Source organism: Idiotropiscis lumnitzeri, chromosome 19 (assembly GCF_059441095.1).
Source record: "Idiotropiscis lumnitzeri isolate Australia: NSW breed Sydney's pygmy pipehorse chromosome 19, RoL_Ilum_1.0, whole genome shotgun sequence".
Classification (NCBI taxonomy): Eukaryota; Metazoa; Chordata; class Actinopteri; order Syngnathiformes; family Syngnathidae; genus Idiotropiscis; species Idiotropiscis lumnitzeri.
Window position 1 is genome coordinate 10,961,002 of NC_142409.1, and position 16,412 is coordinate 10,977,413.

Below are 16,412 nucleotides of genomic sequence, written 5' to 3' on the forward strand. Positions count from 1 at the left end.
GTTTTGATCAGATTAAAGCCATTTCCATTCGCAATGGGCAAAGTTTTGTATCTCAAGGCGCCGCAGTACACCAGCTGCAAGTTGCCTTTTCTTTGTTTTGCTTTATAGCTCACCTTTTCCCCCAAAATATGTTGTTGTTTTTTTTCAGTGATAGAAATGTCTTGAAGACCTTATCAAAAGCGTCTAATCCTGCGGAAGGTTTCACAGAGGGATCGTGTTTCTGCACACGGAGCAGCTGCTTGCCGTTCCCATGACATCTGGCGCGTTGGCATGATCGGGGCTAACGTCGCTGTTTTGCATTCTTTGCTCTGCTACTTCTTGTTGCTTTTTGAGGATTTTTTGGCGGGCGACTGGAGAAAGTCAAAGTTGGGTTAGGCTTGGCACACAATGTACCAAACCTGCAAGTCGAGCCTGAGGGAAAACTGAGTCGGTTTCAAAATGTAGAAAATGAATGCAATGAAGGGAGAATTTCATAAATAAAAGCGTTGAAAAATATGAATAGTGGAATCTGTCATGGGGTCCTGTAGTTACTCGATACTCAAATGCTTTCAAATTTTCACAATATTTTTATTGTTTTATAATCATAATTTACAGTGCATGCACAGGCGCCACGCTGTTTAATGCCACTACTAGCTGAAGTTTGAACATGGAAGAAAGAGAATTAGATGATAGGAAAGTCGGCTTTGCTGAACAAACAACGCAAAATGCCTTTGACATGTTGATGATTAGTATAGTCACGGTTTCAAAAGCAACAGATATTTGAACACAAGTGGTGGAGCAACACATGTAGACAGACAATACTCACAGGCATATATTCTTTATCCTCAAAGAAAAATAGCTAATATTTCAGCAATGTACTGAGCTCCTCAAAGTAGTAGTAGTGGAAGTTCGAAACAAGTTGGTTTGTATCTGCATGCCGTTGTTACAACGCCCTCAGTGGTCAAGGCGGCGACAGCAGAAGGAGCAGGATTGGTGCGTTTCAGTTTAATTTCTAGCTTTATTTGTTATTCGCTATAAGTGGCTTTGTCTTGATATCTTTTTTCAGGGTGTAGGTCAGAGGGGGTGCGTCGACTCTATTTGGTGTTGATTTAGATTAATTTGCATGACTTGCTTGACTAAATTTGACAGTTTCATTTTCATGCACGTGAACATTTTTATAAAATCGTCAGCCTCATTTGGGCTTGGACTCGATGGCCTTTAAGAGCGGCACCCAGCGTGATACGCTGGTGGTGCGCTTGGGTAGACACACACGCTTCCACGCGGCGCCCCGAACGTTGACGGGACCGTCGTACTCGTCCGCCTCGGAGGTGATGTCCATCTTCTGGATGATGAGCTTGAGGAGGCTGTGCTGCTTCTCCAACATACCGGACATCTCCTTCAGCCTGGAGAGGACATTTTGAGCTTCAACTCTCGATTTCGGAGGCTTATGCCGACTTGGTGAAGCCGGTTTTAAAATCGTCACTTTTTATCCAGGTATCATTCGACCAAAAATGTGATTAACTTTGCATTTGTTGGACGGACTGGAGTGGTGTCATGACCACACTTCCCACTAAGAGCCACTAATGCATCAAAAACGTCCCACTTTGGCTTTTCCATGCATTCGCATTCTCAAAGCGCTTGGCAAAAGGATCACGTGAATACAACGTAAAGTAATATTGTTTTCTCTCGTTACCTGCACTTTTGCTTTTTGATCTCCGATTCCAGCATGGAGCATCGTTGCGACGCCACCTGCGTTCGCTTCCACTCGTCGTTGGCCGGCACGCTACCGCCAAATAACTCCATTAAGAAGTGCTGCAGTTGCGAAAGTGAAATTCGAGGAATGAATAACAAAAATGCGTCATTATTCCGGTTGATGAGTTTGAGTTTACCCTGGAGCACTTGCGATTGGGGTAGATGATGACGGAGGATTTGTCTGCTCGTTTGATGAACCAGTAAGGTAGCTTGTCTTCCAGGGCGGTGTGGAGATCAATCTAAAATGTAAAAAGTGATTGTGTTCTCATGCCGATGAAAAGTTTGTTTGCCACCCTTTTAAACACTTCCTCTTTCGTGAGGAACAAGCGTTCAGTGGATGAGTAGCACCACGGCAAAGTTAAAACGCAGCAAATCTTTAATGGATTCTTGTTTGGGCACAAGTGGTGCTCACCTGCATGGCAATTCTTTTCATGGCCGCATTTCTTTGCACTTCTGCGATGTCGCCGACCGCTAAACCAATCTACAAGACGGAAAGCAACCGTTATTTTTTTCTTTTTATTTTTTTTCTTCTTGCATTCAAGCATCCGGGGGCCATCTTACCAGCAAGTTCACAAGAACGATGGGCAGCATGAGAACAAAGGAGACAAACAACAAGTACGTCAAGCCGCTGAAGGGAAGCTCGTTTTTGAGATAGGCGTCCAGGAAGTTGTTCTGGTAATTGAGTTCGCCAACCATCATCACAAACGTTTGCATCATGGACAGCGGCAGGTTCTGAAACTCTTGCTGAACGAGAAGGTCGAAATATGATGTGGCGTGAGTACGACTTGACTTTGAGGCGCTCGCTAAAAACTGTTGGGTTAGTGTCGTTAAGACCGACAGGTTTCGTACCCTGTTGAGCAGCAGCGCGTGGAAGGCCAAAGCAAACGCCAGCAGGAGATAAAAGAACAGCAGCACGGTGCGGTAGAGCGTCCTGCAGATCTCGCCGAACATAACCACATAGATGCCGATGCCCTCGAACCTGCCGGGGCGACCGGCCGCCGTCAAGCACCGGGCAGGCGATTTCGTATGGAATGTTTGCGTACCTCTGGAGATAGAGAAGAAACGCGATCCAGGAGTTGAGGACGGCCATGGCGCCCGCTTGCCAGGACCACGAGCCCGACGCGTTGAGCATGAGCGGGATGACGAACACAAGCGAGTTGACGGCCGAGAACCAGTCGGCTTGGTTGGAGTAATCCTTCAAGTAGTTCCAACGCTGAGACGCAACAACGCCAGTTAGACAAAAACATGGATGCAGTTCAAAAACATTTTTTTTTTTTTACCTGTTGTATTATTTGTAGCACTTCCTTCACGATGGAGTAGACGTTCATGACTAGGACCATCACCATACAGAAGGACAGGAACACACTTTGCTGCTCAACGCAAAGACAAATGAAAAAATGTCTTTCTTCTCTTTCAGTCACGCATCACGTGACATCCGGTGCTCGGACGTGATCGGACCTCCACGAAGGATACGGGCACCATGGTGATGGTGTGCTCGCCCGTCTCGGTGACGTTCGTGGTGGGCCTCAAAGTCACAATGAGGTGAGTCAGCGGCAACAGGCCCAGCAGGTACATGAACATGTTGAGAATATGCGCCGTGCTCCCGTACGCCAACCTGCGGGATCGGCGCAACAAAGATTGCTCGCGGGAAAATCGCGCAAACGCAAGACGACGGGGCACTCACCATTTCATGGAAAGGTACTTTTTGCAGACGGGGTGGTTGAGAAGCCCCAGGCGGTTGTACGTCACCATCGCCTGCATGGAGGAAAGAGCATACCGAACATTAGCGCGGTGACACGCTATATTATCTTCGAATTAAAAAACATTCCTACAATTATTTCTAAACGATGCCGGATCACCGTTTTAAGTGAACGCAAGAAGCATGTTGATTTTTAAAGGCTAAGCAGTTCGAAGTACAGACAGAAACGGAGGTCAAAAATCAAAACTCCAATTCTATTCAGCGCTCGTGCAGTCACTGCTTTTAATTTTTAGTGATGGCAGTGTCACATCGAGGCAAAGTTTTTTTGTAGCTTCGCGTTTCCTCTTAACTTACGTTGAGCGCGGCTAGTGGCTGCACCCGGTTGGACTTGTCGCCTTTCTTCTGCTTTTCGAGCGGCGCTTGCAGCCACGTGAAGTCGTATTTAATCTGCGGAAGGCGGACGCACATCAGTTTGATCGTGCCGTCGCTTCGGGATGGGATTCATGTCGCCGGTGAATTACGTGAAATTCAGGAGCGTTCTGATCGTCCTCCGACTCCCTCACGCTGCAGTCCAAAAGATGCTATGAAGCAGGAATCAACGTGAAATTTCCAAACGCAGACGCGTGATGTGCGAGAAGGCAAACCTTGTATGTCTCGGGCAAGTATTCAATCATGTCCATGATGGCGCATCGCTGGGATCCACCGGCTTTAAATTTGGTCAACGCCTCGGCACATCTGCCGGGACAAAAATATAAAGTAACGGCAACCGACCAGTCGTCAATTTGACGTACCTCTCGCTGTCAATGACGGCATTGACCACATCCTGCTTCCCGTTCTGCAGCGCTTCGTGGAGAAACGACGTGTCGCTCTTGTTCAACACAAACTCCGCCCCCCGGTTCACCATCACCATGACCGCCGCCACGTGGCCCAACCTCGCTGCGATGTGGAGGGCGGTGTTCTGTAACGACACATCAGAACCTTTTAATATAGTCAACTTTTCAAATTTAGGGCGCGGGGGGGGCAATCATTCGTACCCCGTCTTCATCGGTTTTATCCAGAAGTTTCATATTGGCGGATAATATAATGTCCATCGTTTGCGTATAGCCCTCTGAGGCCGCGTGGTGCAGACACGTCCAGCCCTTGTAATCACTTCCCACATCATAAGACACACGCGGTGGTCACAGCTGTTTACGTGACATTTTTGATTGATCGATTTTAAAGGCGTGTACCTGTGAAAAAGAGCCCCCTTGCGCAACAGGAGCCCCACCACCTGCGTGTGTCCGCCTCTGGACGCCAAGTGAAGCGGCGTCAGGCCCCGCTCGTCGCCTTCGTTAAGCAAGCGGGAGTCGGTGATGGTCTCGAGCAGTCGGTGACACGTGTTGATGCGGCCGTACCTGCAAAGCGATAGCGTCGTCGACAGGTCACGATAGTCACGGAAGTCATATTAGGGTCGTTAAAAAAATATTTTGGTCCAGCTACATTTTACAAATTGGGTCAAGCCGTAATTGGGTTATTTTTCTCCCAAATGTTTTTAGAGTGGAAGCTTTGGCTCGTGGACCCCCAGTGGTCCACAGTCCTCAGATTGAGAACCCTATTTTGTGACGTCATCATTTGCCTGCTGGAATGAGTACATGATCATGCATTTCACACCTACAAAAAAAAAAAAAAAAATCACATATGCCTCACTAATTGAATTCTATTCCAGGCCTTGGGTCAGCGCGTAATGGAGATGTCAGGGCCAATTAATCGTCAAAAAGCTTTTCGCGCAAAAAAAAAAGAAACTGTATGCTGAGGTAACGACGAAACGCACTTATATTGTTCTGCTCTAATATCTCATTAGTCCAATTAGGGAGATGAAACAGTTGGCTTCGGTCTCGGAAGAGTCATATTTTAGTCGTTATGCTCCTGCGGTCTTTTTTAAAAAAAATTTTTTTAATCTCAAATAGCATAACGGTTAAAAAAAGTAAAGCCGCAGTATTGACTAATAAAGGATGATGAATATTTGCTTTTGCTAAAGTGTGGCGTATAGTAGTGCCTCGGTCCTACAACGATACTGAAGCATCCCACACGAAGATCCTTTACTAAGCCTTTTGTCTTCTTTGTGGTAATGGCTTGTCATTGCCCTTAGTCTCAAGAGGAGACCGAGAGCAGTGCTAAAACAGTCCGCTGCATCCAAGAAGAGACTCTGGCATAGCGCTATAGCGAACAGCTGCACTTGATTCCCCGGCCCCTCGGGGCGACCGAAGCTACTCACTGAGCGGCAAAGTGCAGAGCGGACTTCTTGTCCTTGGACTTGCACGCCAGGCCCAGCTGGCCCGAGAGGCCCAGCATGTTGCGCACCGAGTCGTGGATGCCCAGCCGGCAGGCGTAGTGCAGCGGCGTGCAGCCCTCGTTGTCCTCGCAACTCAACAACGCCTTCACGCTGCCGCGCTAAATGAGCAGAAGAAGAAACATCAGCCGAGTACCGATCTATAAGGCAGCTGGGAAGCATCGCGTGCGCTAAAGCGCTCATGCGGCTAATTGCTAGGCTCGGGTTTACGTAACAATCTGAAGTTAAAGGCGGATTATATAAACGATAACGCATGATGATGGTAAACAGGAAGACCGCACACGACTTGGACTGGACATCCTCCATAGAGGACTTGAGCTTTGGCTAAGCCACGCCCCCAAAAATGGACAGGCCAAGGACTATTTCGTATGTAATTTATTGTCTGTATTTATTTTTGCTTTTTGATTAATTCGAATTCAATTTACCTGCAGCACATCTTCTGGTAGATTCTTCAGCCCCTTGGGTTGCAAGATGGCCAAATGAAGGAAGTTGCAGCCAAACCGGTCCGTTAGGTTGACATTGGCCCCTAATAAAAAAAATTTAAAAATGAAGCAATAATGATGAGAAACACAAATTGCGGTCAACACGCATGCATATGGTGTTCCACCTTTGGACAGAAGCAGTGCCATGGTTCTCCACGCGCCGCAACTAGTCGCCAGTAGCAAAGGCGGGATGCCCTTACAGTCCACGGAGTTTATATCTGCTCCCTGGGGGAGGCCAAAGCATTTCTGGTTAGGTTGTTTGCTCATAAAAAAATATTCTCATAAAGTGGTCTGTGCATTCCGGGGGTGCGCTGGTGCGCAAGATCAGTCTAATGACAACCCAAATGATCCTGATTCAAAAAAATGCCGGCTTTATTTTGACACAAGGGAGATGGCGCGCCAACCTTCGATCTGCTCACGACTAATACCGTGCTCGAAACAAACCGCATCATAGCCATAAACATGTTCCCGTGCAGGCGCATTGTTTTTAATTAAGATAAACGGTGTGCATGTGTCTATTCGTTGCCTCGGTGTTTGCTTAAAGAATCATTGGACAAGAGGTCAACTTGAAGCCGTTTTTCTTCTGGCAACGGCAGATGGTGACAAGTAATTGCAAGCCTCCTTTTACAAGCTAATAAGCGCGCTTGTATATTTATTCAAAGGTCACGATGCCACCGTATGTCTTGACGCTATATTGAGGAATTCATATTATTAGCGCTTGTGCTGTATATGCAGTTTGTGGATGTTTACCAAAGATATGAGGTACTCGGCTAAGTCGACGTGGTCAAAAATGGTAGCCCTGGAAAGAAGAAGAGCAGAAACAGGAATCGTAAGACAGGTTTAATATATTTGACTGTACGTGACTTTGTTTTATTGTCACTGTGTGTAGGGAGTGTCATTTTACAGGCAGGTGCCGTGCGAATGAATCATTCATGTTGTAAATCAATTAAGTTGTTTCGTAAACATATGCATGTTTTGGAGTTTTTAGTTTTCAAAAATTTCGGAAAAAAAACCCAAAAAACATATCGGTCTATCACTAAAATTGGGTCGCTCGTAGTCACGCCAGCACTACGTACTCTCCTCCGAGCCATTCGTCCATAGCCATGCGGCGAGAGAGCCCACCTGTGCAGCGGCGTCTGACACGCTCCGTCCTTGAGGTTAATGATGTCATCCACTCGGCCTTGAGCGCACAGCATCATTTTGACCACCTCGATGGCACCCTGGGTACACGCCAAGTGCAGCGGCGTCGACTTGTCATGCTGCGCGCCAAACACAAACAAACACGCGTCGATTAAAGCGCCGCTTGTAATGAGCGTCCACGAGAGGACACGCTGATGTATCGCGTTTGACGGCGCAAAACGGAAAAAGGACGCGTATGGCGCTGTTAGCGTGGCGCAGACTTGCCGGCTGAACGCTGAGATGTGTAACGCAAGCCTTTAATGAGATAAGCAGGAGTGGCAGGAGGAGGCCTCTGATTTCGGCACGGTGTAAGTGGAGGTCATTTGTTCCAATTTCCGCGGCACCGGGCTCTCTCGCATTGGACATGAGCCCGCTTGCAGAAAACGCCACGAGCAGATGGGCGCCATTAGAATGCTCGTGCTACTTATATTTACGCAACTGTAATCACGTTTGGTCTGACTCTGTCCTTTTGAATTTCATGTTGTATGGCGCGTCGTCCCGCTTGGCCCTCCTGCTCCTCCCACATGCAGTTTACGATAACGTCTGTCTTAAAAATGGGCTTCAAATTAAGTCCCTTGGAAAAAAATAAGGATTTCTTTGAAGGATCTTGGTCAATTTAACCTAAAACAAATACCTCAAACCATCAGTTTTTGAGACTTTTTTGTGGGTCTACTTATGATAAATGCACCTACAAAATTTCATGCGGCCATTTTCTTTTTAGGATCCCCGGTCATGGTTAAATGAGCCTAAAATGTCTACTTCAAATAAAAATGGCCGACTTTTTTGCGTTTGAGTTGCTTTTTTTTGTGGTACTGCTCTTCATAGACACGCCTACACTATTTCATGTTGCTCAGAGAAACTGGATTCACGGTGTGAGTTTAGCAACAGTCCGGCAGGCGCTTATTGAAAGCATTTTTTTTTTAAATCTCATCTCGCGGCGTGGCAAATGTTCATCCAAATTCCAGTAAGCTCTACCAAACGCGTACCTGTTTCTGGTCAATTTTGGCTCCCTTGTCGATGCAAAATCGAATGGTCTCCACGTTGCCGCCCCGCACAGCCAGATGCAGAGGAGAGCTATTGGATTTGTCCAGATAGTTAATGTGGTTATCGCCCAAGTAGCCCAGCTTCTCCCCTGTTGGCGGATAATTTGATCACGTGCAATAGAATTAGGACACACTGACCAAAAAAAAAAAAAAAATGTTTTTTTTTTCCCACACTTAATATTTTATGCTGCCCCCACAAGTTTGCCACCCCACATCTATTTTTTGTGCTCACCTGAATTTTGTGACCTCAACAAATTTTTTAAATTATTTTTGTAATAAATTTGAAACATAAAAAAATAAAATAAAATAATCTCATGCATATTTTATCTTACCGGCCTTCAAGATGAATTCCAAGGCCTTTTTTGCGCCGGCGAAGGCAGCCGCGTGCACTGCAAAGTGTCCCAGCTTGTTCTGCTGGCACAGGCGTGCTCCGTGCTTTAGCTTTTCAAAAACACACACACACCTCGTAAGACAATTTTGTGACACGCAATACATCTACTTTTTTAGCTACCCTCAAAATTGTCGTGAACCCTTACATTTTTTTTTCCTTTCTTGACATGTTGTGTCTCCGTCTACCCCAAATTTTGTGTCGCTTACCAACAAGTTGAGAGCTTCGCAATTATTGAGCGAGCAGGCCATCATGACGGGGGTGTTGCCAAGGTCTCCGGGCTGATCGTAGTCCACCGTGCCGTAGGAGAGCAGCAGCTGTCAAGGACACACACGCCACTTCATTTCAGTCGTCAGCAGTGCGATTGGTGCGTGATTGACTGGCGACCCGTCCAAGGTGTCGCTCGGCCAAATGTCGTCCTCGATTGACTTGCGCTGACGTGAGTTTACGGTGCGTGAACGCCAAGGGCAAAAGTTCTCATCAGCTTTGAACTTTTATGACCTCCCCCAAGGTTGGTCATTGACAGCAATTTTTAGAATAGAATAGAATAGAAATCCCTTTATTGTCATTGTACTCAAGTGTGCAACGAGATTAGAGGGCTCCCCTCTCCAGTGCAATACAACAATAATACAGACAAATATATAAATTAGATAAATAAAGAAGACAGTGCAATGGAATTCAGTACTGAATAGGGCATATAGAAACACATCACAATGCTGTTTTGCGAGGTTAGGGTGGTCTCGTGTGTGTGTGAGAGTTCAGTATGGAGATGGCTCTCGGAAAGAAACTGTTTCTCAGTCTATTGGTCCTTGATTTGATGCATCTGTAGCGCCTGCCAGAGGGCAACAGGTCGAACAGGTGTGAGTTTGGGTGGGTATTGTCATTGACGATGTTGAGAGCCCTTCTGAGGCACCGGGCGGTGTAGATGTCCGACAGTGGGGGGAGAGGGCAGCCAATAATCCTTTGCGCTGTTTTGACTGTCCTCTGGAGCCTCACTCTGTCCGCCTCAGTGCAGCCGCTGTACCAGGTGGAGACACAGTACGTCAGCAGGCTCTCGATGGACGAGTGGTAGAAGGCCAGCAGCAGCTTCCTGTCCAGGTTGAATTTCCTGAGGACTCTCAGGAAGTGCAGACGTTGGCGGACCTTCTTTACCACTGCTGTGGTGTTGTGACTCCAAGAAAGGTCATCGGAGATCTGTACTCCCAGGAACTTGAACGTGTGGACCCTCTCCACACACACGCCTTCGATGCAGAGGGGGGGCGGCAGCGTCTTGTTCCTCCTGAAGTCGACGACAATCTCCTTTGTTTTAGCAGAGTTAAGGTGCAGTCTGTTGTCCTTGCACCAAGTTGTCAGTCTCTTTACCTCCTCTCTGTAGGCTGTCTCGTCACCTTCCGAGATCAGACCGACCACTGTCGTGTCGTCAGCAAACTTGACGATGGTGTTGTTGCCGTGGGCCGGGCTGCAGTCGTAGGTGTAGAGGGCGTACAGGAGAGGGCTCAGCACGCATCCTTGGGGGGAACCGGTGCTCAGCATGAGGGTGGAGGACGTGTAGGGGCCGAGCAACACAGTCTGGGGTCTGTTGGTCAGAAAGTCCTTAATCCAGATGCGTGTGAGGGCAGGGAGGCCGAGAGTGTCCAGTTTGGCGACGAGGATGTCTGGGATGATCGTGTTGAATGCCGAGCTGTAGTCCACAAAGAGCATCCTTGCATAGCTCTGCTGTCGTTCCAGGTGGCCCAGCACAACATGCAGAGCAGTGTCGATGGCGTCCTCAGTGGATCTGTTAGCCCGGTATGCAAACTGGTAGGGGTCCAGAGTGGGAGGAAGGCAGTCCCTGATGTGCTGGAGAACCAGCCTCTCGAAGCACTTCATAATGACTGGTGTGAGAGCAACAGGACGGTAGTCATTCAGGTGGACGGCTGGTGACTTTTTGGGGACAGGAATAATGGTGGAAGTTTTCAAGCAGGAGGGGATGACTGCCTGAGCCAGGGAGCGGTTGAAGATCCTGCAGAAAACATGTGACAGTTGGTGGGCACATGCTCTGAGGACCTTGCCTGGTATTCCGTCGGGTCCAGTAGCTTTCCTGGGGTTGACCGCCAGGAGCGCGCGCCTCACATCGTGTTCCTCTACGATGAGTGGGGGGGAGTTGGAGCTTGAAGTGCGGGGGTGTGACGGTTGGGGCGAGTCAAAGCGAGCGAAGAAGCAGTTAAGCTCCTCTGCCAGCGATGCACTCGGGTCTACAGAGGTCGTGCTGCTGCCACGGAAGTTGGTGATGCTCCGTAGACCCTGCCACACCTCCCGTGGCCTGTTACTGGCAAGGTGGGCCTCCAGCCTCCCCTTGTAGGTTGCCTTGGCTAGCTTGATGCCTTTGCTCAGGTCAGCACGAGCCACCCTGTACTGGGCTTTGTCGCCTGACCTGAAGGCAGCGTCACGGGCCTTGAGGAGAGAGCGAACCCTGCTGGACATCCAGGGCTTCGCATTTGGAAAGGTCCGTATAGTCTTATGTTGGGACACAGTTTCCATGCAGAACTTGATGTAGTCCAGTACACAGTGCGTGTAGACATCAAGGTCCTGATGATCAAAGAGGTCCCAGTTTGTGTCATGAAAGCAGTCCTGTAATTCACTCATGGCGTCGTCACGCCAGGTTTTCACAGTCTTTGTGGTAGGCCTGAATCTGCGCCTGAGAGGGGTGTACGCAGGTGCGAGCTGCAAGGACAGGTGGTCTGACTGGCCGAGAGGGGCGAGTGGGAGGGCTCTGTATGCGTGCTTGATGTTCGAGTACACATGGTCGAGAGTGTTGTCTCCCCTCGTTGGGCACTTGACATGCTGGTGAAACTCTGGGAGTACAGTCTTTAAATTGGCCTTATTAAAGTCTCCCGCTACTACGTGAACGCCATCAGGGTGGGCCCGCTGATGTTTATTGATGACGCACGCGAGTAGCGAGAGCGCCGTGCTAGTGCTAGCGTCGGGAGGGATGTAAACAGCTGTGACAATCACTACCGTTAGCTCCCTCGGGAGAAAATAAGGCCGGCATTTAACGGACATGAACTCGATGTCGGGGGAAGAGTGCTTCTCGACGATCGTGCTATCGCCGCACCAGTTCTCATGCACGTAAACACAGAGCCCCCCGCCCCTCCTCTTACCGGTGTCCCTCGTCCGATCCGCGCGATGTAGCGAGCGCCCGGCCAGCTGGATGCTAGCGTCGGGGACGTCTGCGTGCAGCCAGGTTTCCGTGACGACGATCACACTGCTATCGCGCACATAGCGGTTTCCCAGGATTTGTAATCCCAGGTCGTCGATTTTGTGGACCACGGATCTGGCGTTGGTGAGGTGCAGACTCGGTAGTGGTTGCCTATGGGGCTGCCGTCGCAGCCGTTGCAAGACACCGGACCTGCAGCCTCGCTTCTGCTTCCTCTCTCTGCGTCGCCTGCGCCGCCTCCCGGCCCCGATGACCAGCCATGGTGAGCCGGGCAGCCTCGCCAGTTCGTTCGGAATTTTGCGATCATAGCAAAATTCCTCTGTGATGGTTATTTCGCATCGATATCCAATGTTCACGATGTCTTGGCGGGTATATCGATGTTGTGCCTCAGTTGATGCCAATAAGAGCTAAAAGAAATCTAGCTAGTTCGAAGAATTTATCTCTGAATATAATTTGGACCTAAACAGGATGCATGAAAAACTCTCAAGGACCCATTTTGGTTTGAACTAGCCAAAGTTTGACAAAGTCCGACTATGCAATTGAGACTCACCTCCACCAATCTGTTGTGTCCCAGACTGATGGCCAAGTGCAAGGGCGACAGCAAAGCCGCGTTGAGGATGTTGGGGTTGGCCCGCAGATCCAGCAGAACCCTGCAAATCTCCGCCTGGTTCTTGTCCACAGCCCAGTGGAGGGGCACATCGCCGCGCTCATCGCAGCCGTTCAGAGCTTCTACGAAGGACGAGGACATCGACGAATGAACGAGAGTGTGTACAACATCTCGCCGTAGAGATCAGCTGATCCACGGCGGCCGTACCCTGCGGGCCCAGGATGCCCGTGATGAATTGGATGAGGGCGACGTGGCCCCGCGCCGCGGCGTGATGAACGGGACCGGCGCCATATTCATCTTTATCACTTAGGACCTCAGGGTTCTTCCTCACCAGGCTCTCCAGCAGAGCCTGGTCACCCTTCTCGGCCAACTAGACCACACAGAACAGAGGTAAACGTTTTGCTTCATGCTTTGCCACCACTACATGTGGAACCAATGTCATATTGTCTTGTACAGCTCAGTAGTATTATTGAGAGAGAGAGAGAGAGAGAAATAATACAATTTGTGTCTCTCGGCACCACTTGTATTTATTCCTACATGACACGATGGGTTTCTTCAATGTGGTCTTACTCTTCAGAAATGTAAAAAAAAGGCATCTCACCTCAAATATATTTAAATGCGCCAGGGCTGGATCTTCATCCTCTATCACGTACGTATAACAACTGGTCTGCCTGGCCACCTCCCTGCCGAAGTTCATCCCTCACCCTTGCGTGTGTCATCGTCCACAAACATCAACAAACACATCCAAACGGGAAACAAATCAGGATGTATATAGCAGCCGTATCTCCATTTGTGCTTGCAAGAGGGCAGATAAGGCCTTAAGTCGAGCCTTGAGGGGAAATTGGCCCACGTGATATCGTCCTTACCCCCAGAAGGACGCTCAGATCCAGTTCTCGCTCCCGAGGTCGATGTGGAGAAAAGCAATTATGTTCCTCGCAGCCGGAGGGGGCGGGCCGGGGGTGAGGCCGTACGTCCTTGGGTGATCCTGAGGGGGCGAGATTGCAAAAAGGCGCTTAAAATCATTGTGATAAAAAATATGACTAATCTTTTTAAAATGAGGGTATTTTTGGAGATTACAACTTTTTTCACAGAAATAATACTTTATTTTAATGCTATTTATATTTTTGTAAAAAAAAAAAAAACGTAATTAAATTAATTTAAAAAATACACGTTCCTAGATAAGACAAAGATATTTACATTCAAGCAAAAAAAAAATATTTTTGCTCATTTTTTTTTCTCTCTGTTTGAAAATTAAACAAATACTGCAGGCCAAAAATATTTTTGAGACATTCATAAGTTCTCAAATATTATAATTCAAATGAAATGAGAACGTCTGAATTAAAATAAAGATTACGGCTTTATTGGGGTAAAATAAAAAAAAAAAAAAGGGCCAACTTTAAAGTCGTAATGACTTGTTTTCTGAAAAAAAAAAAATCTATTTTCTGGAAATATTTTGGGCATTTTTCTCATAATATTACCTCTTTTTTCCCCCCCTGCTTTTCAATACGGGCCGAGCACGCCGTCACTTTGAGCAAGTTATATTATTACAATCATGAATCACGAATATAAAACATCTTGCCAGTGTGCGTTTTCAAAAACTTTCATTGGCAGTGTAGTGAGTGTGTAGCCGGCCAGCGTGTGTAACAAGATACAATAAAACATCTGCTAAAATGTTTCCTGTCTGATCTCCATCAATATTTGAATAACTTTTAATCGTTTTATCGTCTTACACTGGAGACCGCAGCGCACAAAGAGAAAAATGGGGATTCATTTTCGCCAAATGAAATTGGACAATGGCTGTCTGGCTGCACTCCGGGAAACAAATGACTCACATTGGCTTTTTGTTCTCGTTGTTTTCCTCATAATCAAATTGGCCTCACTTGTAATGTTTGGACAAGTGTGCCCATTATTAGGAGTGCAGCAACACATGTAAACTGACAACATGAGAGTACTCAGTCAGTCTCTGTCAAGGCACCACTGTATGTTCTTTATTCTCATAAAGATGATCACATTATTCCTGTAAAAACAACATTATCACTATAAATTAAGACTTTACATATGGAAAGAAGACATCTTTTGCAAAAATCTGACTTCCTTTATTGGTCAACATAATCTCGCTTTTATTGTTATAACCTTTTGGCTTTCTTTTCCTGTCTTATCCTCGTATTATTCCTACTTAGATCCATTTGTGGGCTCACTATTTGGCACTATTTTCTCATGTACTGACTTGTAGCAGTTTATCAGATTTACCCACTCCCCCCCAAAAAATAAGAAAAATAAAAATCCATGCAGCCTTACTATTTGAACCAACTATTTAGCAATCTTTACCCATTTATGGAAAGAGTAAGATTCTCTAACACCTTAAAAAATGACTTAATATCCAATTTATACACCAAATAAAATATGGCTCACCATTTGGCAACCCTGTTCCATCTCAAAACTAGTTACTAATTTGTCAAGCATTTTGAATGCAGGATCACTGTTTAGCCAACTATCTATGATTTTGACCATTTATTAAGGATTTAAATTGCACAAATATATTATTACACAATTAAGATGCGAGCTGCTTATTTGGTGAACTTTTCTCATCTACTGACTTATAGTCGCATCTTAAGGTCCATCAAGTCGTTATTAAGCAGTTTACACTTTTGAATGTAATCTAGCAAACTCTTCATGTGGGCAAACATTTCCCACTCATGTATGACTAAGAATTTACTACAGCTTTATAACACGTTAATAAAACTAATTAATTAAAAAAAAACAATAAAAAATACTTAAACATGGACTCACTTTTTGGCAAGCTTGTCACAGCCATGCCTGTATTATGGCCGTTGGTTAAGGCTTTGTAACACTTTGACAAGTTATTATATCAATAACCACATTTTAAACATTTATAATTTTGGTATGGTCACGATTTGACAAGCTGTTCTCACAATTTGACTTCGTATTGAAGTTCTCAAAGCGCGGCAGTTAATTACCAATTCGTAAACAATTTTCGGCTCACAATCACAATTTGACAAACTTCTCATCTACTGATTTAGATTTGCTTAAAACTATTTAATATCTGATATATGAATCACTTGAAATGTGGGTGCACTATTTGGCAAGCTTTTCTCCTCATCTGGCTAGTCATCATTACGATTTTGAAGTTGTAAACTAACAACCAAGTTCAATCTAAAACTTTTTTTAAGCCTGTCTATGAATTAAAAAAAAAGTCTTACTTGAGGTGTTTTGAAGTGAAGGAGAATCCTCTAGAAATTTGCCTCATAAGTGCCGCCACCTCCTTCTTCTTCTTCTTGTTGCTTCCGACGCTGTCAAGATGCCGTCCCCCGCGACCCTTTCATTATGTTGTTCCGAGCCCGTGCGCGGCCATGCCCACTTGGCTAATGAGAGGAAATCTGACCAGCTGCGGTACATTACGGCAGCAAAACGCGAGATGCGCAAATGCTGGTAAAAGGGAAGGACGTGTTGCAGGCCTGGAGGGGGGAGAGGAGGGAGGGGGGGGCAATGAGAAGGGAAGCGGTGCTCTCCAGACTCGCCATTATCGCCTGTTTACTGAGCCGGGCTTCATTGTTGTTAAATTTGAAAGGCTCGCCGAGGCTCTCTGTGACATTTCTACAAAGCTGACCACCCGGCTGCACACCGCGGCGTATACGATCCATCAAACCTTGAGGAAGGAAGCAATTTGCTTCCCTACCGCCTCTTAATGTAACCTTTAAGGCCTCCTCGCTGATGGTGGGTTTAAGGAATTCTCCTGT

At 46.8% G+C, this 16,412-nt stretch overlaps 1 protein-coding gene across 1 annotated transcript; it reads right to left on the reverse strand.

Moving 5' to 3' along the window:
* Positions 1-612: 612 nt before the first annotated feature.
* trpa1b (transient receptor potential cation channel, subfamily A, member 1b) lies at positions 613-16,063 on the reverse strand. Its single transcript, XM_088282507.1, has 29 exons — positions 15,876-16,063; positions 13,521-13,639; positions 13,256-13,359; positions 12,862-13,024; positions 12,598-12,776; positions 9,061-9,168; positions 8,796-8,904; positions 8,407-8,552; positions 7,364-7,500; positions 6,992-7,040; positions 6,367-6,466; positions 6,185-6,285; positions 5,685-5,860; positions 4,660-4,824; positions 4,465-4,579; positions 4,222-4,388; positions 4,075-4,165; positions 3,952-4,011; positions 3,785-3,877; positions 3,416-3,486; positions 3,190-3,346; positions 3,012-3,101; positions 2,775-2,944; positions 2,581-2,710; positions 2,293-2,475; positions 2,144-2,212; positions 1,869-1,970; positions 1,673-1,791; positions 613-1,382 (listed from the first exon to the last, which is right to left on the reverse strand). Exons 3-29 carry the CDS (start codon positions 13,349-13,351, stop codon positions 1,172-1,174), a joined length of 3,357 nt encoding a protein of 1,118 aa, XP_088138633.1. The 5' UTR covers positions 13,352-13,359; positions 13,521-13,639; positions 15,876-16,063; the 3' UTR covers positions 613-1,171.
* Between the last annotated feature and the right edge of the window lie 349 nt (positions 16,064-16,412).

Excerpts from the sequence above, each read along its gene's own strand:
- trpa1b (XM_088282507.1), bottom strand. The coding sequence starts at position 13,351 with ATGAACTTCGGCAGGGAGGTGGCCAGGCAGACCAGTTGTTATACGTAC. Across the intron at positions 2,711-2,774 it reads TTTCTTCTCTATCTCCAGAG|GTTCGAGGGCATCGGCATCT; the intron begins GTACGCAAACAT and ends TCGCCCCGGCAG. Across the intron at positions 1,383-1,672 it reads ATCAAAAAGCAAAAGTGCAG|GCTGAAGGAGATGTCCGGTA; the intron begins GTAACGAGAGAA and ends TGTCCTCTCCAG.